Source organism: Erigeron canadensis, chromosome 1 (assembly GCF_010389155.1).
Source record: "Erigeron canadensis isolate Cc75 chromosome 1, C_canadensis_v1, whole genome shotgun sequence".
NCBI lineage: Eukaryota > Viridiplantae > Streptophyta > Magnoliopsida > Asterales > Asteraceae > Erigeron > Erigeron canadensis.
This window is the reverse complement of record NC_057761.1, coordinates 1,894,584-1,901,074: the sequence shown is the minus strand read 5'-3', so window position 1 is coordinate 1,901,074 and position 6,491 is coordinate 1,894,584. Positions and strand designations below refer to the sequence as shown.

General features: G+C 34.2%; 1 protein-coding gene across 1 annotated transcript; it reads left to right on the top strand.

The window, feature by feature from the left end:
* The first annotated feature begins 3,093 nt into the window (after nt 1–3,093).
* LOC122584717 lies at nt 3,094–5,866 on the top strand. Its single transcript, XM_043756766.1, has 2 exons — nt 3,094–3,224; nt 4,567–5,866. The coding sequence occupies exon 2, from the start codon at nt 4,586–4,588 to the stop codon at nt 5,687–5,689; it is 1,104 nt and encodes a 367-aa protein (XP_043612701.1). The 5' UTR covers nt 3,094–3,224; nt 4,567–4,585; the 3' UTR covers nt 5,690–5,866.
* Nucleotides 5,867–6,491: the final 625 nt, after the last annotated feature.

The following is a 6,491-nucleotide window of genomic DNA, read 5'->3' as shown; positions in this document are numbered from 1 at the left end:
ACTATTACTAAGTTAGTTTTGTCTTAGGTTTGGTCGTTTGGTTGGTGGATTGATGGACTCGATGACAAAATATTCAAGAATCACGTCTCTGTATATCCAACTCCCTGTGTCATCTTTTGATGGTCTTGCAATTCCAAAGTGGAAGGTTTTTATAGAGAAAATCGACTCATTTGTGCTTCTGTCATCAATTTCGATAGATGACACAAAGGGATCATCATCATACCATGAAGAAGAGGTATTACCATATTATAGGAGTTATACACAAAGCCGTATTGCAGAGAAATGTATGGGGAATGCATTCGAAAGCTATATGATGTTGTTGAGTTTCGCTCACTCACTCGTGTCCCTTTTTGAAAAAGATTGTCATTACGGATAAAGGTAAAAGAGGAAGGATCTCTCTTAGTGGTGCAAAACTTTCCGAGGTTAGGAAATCGTTCACTAGCCTTACAAGTCATCAAGTCGACAAATTTATTAGTAAGGTTGAGAAAGGCATGAGGTCAAGCAATGTCACTGGGCGTAAGATCCCCTTGTTGTATTTGCGAGATTCAGGGTTGGTTATGAAAGAGGTAGAACTAACTTTGTATAGTTATGAGGAGGAGGCAGCCTATAGTGAAGAGAAAAACAATCTCCCATATGAAAATAGTTATTATCGCTATATTAACATTGATGATGATGATTTTGAAGACAAAGAGGAGGCTCCCTATAGTGAAGCTTTAATGGAGATTTTTAACAAGCATAGTGATAGGATAAGTCGTCCTCAATTAACTGATTATGTTTGGTAGCAAGTTTTTAGAAACTTAATAAAAGCTTGATTTTTATGTTTCTTCTTTAGGATTGTTGTCACTATGTCTTTTAACTAGTTTTTTCTTTCTGTTTTTTTTTTTGGTTTTTTTTAATAATGGATTTTCAAATAAAATTGTTTAAAGAGTTCCTTTCTGATCGTTTTGCTTAATCAATTTGTCAAGTAACATTTTACACCAGTTTATATAGATTGTTAGTTATAATATGGTATATATTATTAAAAGTAGACAATGTTAGTTAAAAGGGTGGTACGGTTCGATCTCAAGGGGCGGTTTGGAGGAGATCAAGATCAGCATTTAAATAATTAGTTTATTTAATAAAGTTTCCTAGTTTGTTTATGTTTCTAAATGTCAGTAGCCTATTAGGATTAGGACTTCTATTTGGATTAGGATTTTATTTGCTGTCAGGGTTTTTTTTGGTATAAATAACCCATTAGGATTATTTTTTTTAGATCGTGAATGCTTTGTTCCTTTGATTTTGTATACACTTGAGTAATAATAAAATAGAGTCACTCGTGTGTTGAGCAAAGAGATCGTTGTGTGTGCTGGTTGTTCTTGTTTTCACTTGTTAGTTTAACATATATGTTATGCTGAAATTAAGTTATAATAAATTAATAATACATAATTTTTAACACTTCATTTATAATCACGAGTGACCGCAATTGAATGGATGAACCTAAAGTTATGGATGAGGTTGGTTATAGTGAAGCTGTGAGACAGATTTTCTAAAGAACCATAGGAATAAGTCTTTGCTTAAGTACTTTTTCATGGATTCACAAGTAATACTGTTGTTAAAAAAAATAATAAAAAATAACAATGAACAAAATTAAATTCGAATTGAAAAATGCTCATGAATGTCCCTTTCTGGAAAAGGATTCCAAAAAGTACTGAAGTTATTGGCCAAGGGAGATGCTCTGTTGTTTTGAAACCCTTTAAGCATTCTTACTGGTAGTGTATATCAGGTGTTAACACTTTATATGCAGAGAAATTGTACACATAGTAACAAATGGTTACTTTTGATTAGTACTTGAGTATTTATAGTGTGTCCATATGTCATCCAAAACTTCTTTGTATTGATTGTTAGCTTTTATGCCTAATATAATTGTACACAACTACACATAGAGAATAGCTGCATGTATCGGTCTTAGTTCAATCCTTAATCTTTTGAACTTTAAGAGCTTAATGCAAGTATCCTAAGACTACCCTCTTCAAATATTATTCAATAAAATTTAAATGTTATACAGTAATTCTTAAAGAATGTGATTGACTTTCACGAGCCACGACCACTTGAAGTGACTCGTTGATCAGGTTGCGACTTATATATCTTTTCGAGTCGAGCTCGAGCCTCAATATAGCGAGTCAAGCATACTTGTTGGCTACCCGTTAGCCTGCATTTGCTACTCCTCGAAAAGCTCCCGAGCTTAATCGAGCTTGTGTTTATTTACATTTTTACCCTTGAATATTATATATTTTTACATAATTACTATCCTACCGAGCCGAGCTTAATCGAGTCGAGCTTATAATACTAATTTGATTTGAAACTTAATTTAGTTCTTAATCGAGTCGAGCCAAGTCGAGCTCGAAAGTGTCGACACGTAAGGCGAGCTCGAGCTTGAAAATAAAGGCTCGATCGAGCTCGAGTCAAGTTTTACAATCGAGTCATGCTCGAGGTTGGTACTGTGTCGGCTCGACTTGGCTCGTTTACACCCCTTGCCAGCATAAGGGGGCTTGGCTCAAGGAAAGGTTCATGTATAATTAAAAGAGCAGGTTGTGGGTATATCCCTTAATCTCTTTTTATGCCTAATTCTCCCTCATAATTAATCCAGTGCTCTTTTTTTTCTAGATTTTTGTTAACGTTTTACTTATTAAAAACAAGGTTTTTAGGTAAAATAAAACAAGTATTAAACTGAAACAAATAAAACAATAATTTTCTCGTCACTGAAGATCACCGTGTATAATGAAAATCATAGTGAATCAATATATATACTTGTTTTAACATCCTAAAATTTTTAGGCCTATGTGAATTAACCTTTATTATAGTTTACCATTAAAATAAATTTTTAGTATTTTTTTTTTATTAGGTAGTAATATATATCTTTTTATTCTTGTCATTTTTGGGTGAAAAAGAAATGGTACAACAGACTTGGATGTTTTCCCGAATAGGATATTGTATAGTGGCATAACGTGTCATGCATGTATCGGTCATATGACCCTTTAAACCGATGGTGACTTGGTGAGTTTAGTCTCTAGAATGGGCCGGGATTTGTTTTTGAACAGGACTAAAATGGGCCAGCATAAGGGTCCTTGGGAAGGGTTATGTAAAAAATCATATATACATACAACCTCCCTTTTTCTTGATCAAAACGTACGACTTCCAAACGTATTTATCGTCTTCGACCATTCTTCGTAAAATCCGATCACCAGGTATTTCTATTTTTACTCATAAATATATTGATTTTAATATTTTACTTTTAATACTAAGATGGAACTGAATAATTGTATATATGTTGTGTATAATTAACTCGATCTTCGTATATGTATCTTTAACCTGTAGTTGCAACTTAACTGTTGGATGGTCTATTAATGCATATACCTGCTTTCTGCTTACCTTCATTAATTTTGAAGGATAATGATTTTTCCTAATCTCTTTTTCTCCCTGCTCTCTCCCTCCAACGGGTCTTTTATCTCTTTAGATCCAAATCTAGATCTGAGATTGTGGCTGAGATAGAGATTGAAAGGTTGAGATTAAGAGTTTGAGATTGAGAGTTTCCCCTATTTGGTTTTGGCTTTGCCTGCCGTCGGATATTTTTGCAAGGGTTATAGCCCTGGCCGGAGGTCCCTTCCACCTCCGTGGATATGGAAGCAGGCTCTCTACCTTTGAGTAGTGGTAAGGTCTTTCTACATCATACCTCCCCATGCCCCGGTTTATGCCGGGATTGGGTACCGTTGCTGTTGCTGTTGCTGTACGCCTGTACTGTCTTTAAAAAAAAAGCAATAAACATCAATAAGTGTGTATAAAAAAAAGCTAACGATTTTAGGGTAATATCCTTGTAATTCCCTCTGTTACACCATTAATACGGACCACCAAACAAAGTTGGTTGTCGTCAAAGATGGATGTGTCACCCAACCTTTTAATCATGTATCAGACAACAACTTGAACTAGCTGTGCATCACGGATGCACTGATGCACACATATAGTAATGAATGAAACAACTCAAAAGATTTGTATTTTTGTCACACTTTGTGTATTGACCTTAGGCCTTGTTTCCTTTTTACTTAATAAACTTAATAATTAAGAACTTAATTATTTAGTCAAATTTGTTTCTTTTTTAACTTAATAAACAAAAATAACTGTCAATTACATATATTATACTTAATACATATAGACATTCTTAATGCATTCAGCCACTTAATACACTTAGCACTTAAACTTAATACACTTAGCACTTAATGACTAAAAAAAGAAACGGGCCCTTAGTGTCTCTTAAAAACGGTTTGATCATATATACTAGTTCTGGTTTTTTTCATAGAGTTTATGAGTATCATTGTTTAAATTTATGTTTTTTTTTTTTATCATATGTTCAAGTAATTGTGTTTATATTTATGTTTTGTATAATATGTTCAGGTAATTGTGTTTATATATATGTTTTTTATAATATGTTTGATCATATATAATATGTTTTTTATAACAGTAGTTCTGGTTATGATCATAACGAGTTTATGGATAATTGTGTTTGTTTTTTTGTTCTTTTAATTATTTGTTCAGGTGAAGAATTAAGTTGTGCATGGCTAGTGTCTCCAAAGAAGTTAATGCAGCAATTTTGTTGCCGGACAAAATTGTTGTACGAATTTTTAATAAAACGGATTTGAAAACCTTATTCAATTGCAAACGTGTTTCTAAACGTTTTTACCAGATCGCCTGTGAAGTCGACACCATTACCTTTGTTGCTCCTTCTCGTTGGACGGCTAATAATCCGGTATTTCGTCGGCATGCACGTTGGCTTGCCGTATATAGTCACAAGAAATTCTCTAGTAGTACGTTTGGTTGGAGGTTTGGTCATTTGGTTGGTGGATTGATCGACTCTATGAAAAAATTTACAAGACTCAGGTCTCTGTATATCGAACTTCCTTTGTCATCTATTAAGGGTTTACCTCATCTAAAGTGGAAGGTTTTTATAGACAGTAATAGAATTGGCTCATTTGTGCTTTTAGCATCAACTTCGATATATGACACAAAGGGATCATCATCCGTTGATGACCGTGAAGAAGAGGGATTATCAAATTATATGAGTCCTATAGGAAACTATACTGCAGAAATATGTATGGAGAATGCATTTGTAAGGTATCTGATGTTGCTTGGTTTAGCTCGTGAATGTCCCTTTTTGGAAAAGATTTCCATTACGGATCCACGTAAAAGAGGAAGGATCTCTCTTAGTGGTGCAAAACTCTCCGAGGTTAGAAATTCGTTTACTAGCATTGGACCTCCTGATGAAGTCGACAAATTTATTAGTAAGGTTGAGCAAGGCATGAGTTCAAGAGGCCGGGTCAGTGGGTGTGACATCCCCTTGTTGTATTTGCGAGATTCAGGGTTCATTATGAAAGGCGTGAAACTAAATTTGTATAGTTATGAGGAGCCTGCTTCTGTTGATGAAGAAGACAGCAAGGAGGATGATTTTGAAGACAGTGAGGAGGAGGCTACCTATGGTGACTTTGAAGAGCAGGACGACCTGCTCCCGTATGAATATGAATATAGTTATGATGGTTATATAAACATTGGTGTCGATTTTGAAGACAAAGAGGAGGCTGCCTTTAGTGAAGCTTTGATGGAGATTTTTAACAAGCATAGCGATAGAATACGTGGTCCTGGTTATGATTATCTTCCTTTCTGAGCTGTTAGATTGAATATCTGTCAATTAGAAGTGTGTGTACATTCAGATTTTGGTTTCGAAGTTAAATTGTTTGGTTCCGAAATCATTCTGCAATATAGTCCCAAAAAGAATGTAATTATGAGACATTTGTTCATGTTATATGGCTTGAAATTGTAATGTCTTGATACGTTTGCAGAAGTTGTGTATATGTGGTATATGTATTTTTTTTTAGGCTGCTTATTTTATTCATACACTGAAATTAAATAAATAGACTATCATGTCCCTACTATGGAAAGAATTTAACTATTAATAATTTGAGAATCGGTTTATTAATACTTTTAAGGGAAAATGATGTATGATGTTAACATCATCTTTGTTGGATAATGTTGTTCTCACAAACTCACTTAAATCATTTTCTACACATGTCAAAAATCCCTCTATGATTTTAATGGTTTGTGAGAGCACCATCATCCAACCAAAATATTGTTAACATCATCCAAGTTATCCCCTTCTTTTAAACCTTTGATTTTATTAATTAATGATGGAAATGCTAACTATGATCCTAAAGTTGTCGTTCACGTGCAAAAACAATAGTATCTTTCCTATTTAAAGCCTACCCCAAAAATTTGTTTATAAAATGTGTAATTTTTTTTTTTTTTTTGGTAAAGTTAGTTTCGATTCAGATGTGTTGAGGCAATTTTAACCAACAAATTGCTGGACTTCCAACCCCTCCTCATGGAAAATACCTTGAGATGAGAAACCCAAGACTCGAACCCGAAACCTTGAGAAAAACTCACATCCCGGGCCCACATAGTGAATTTAG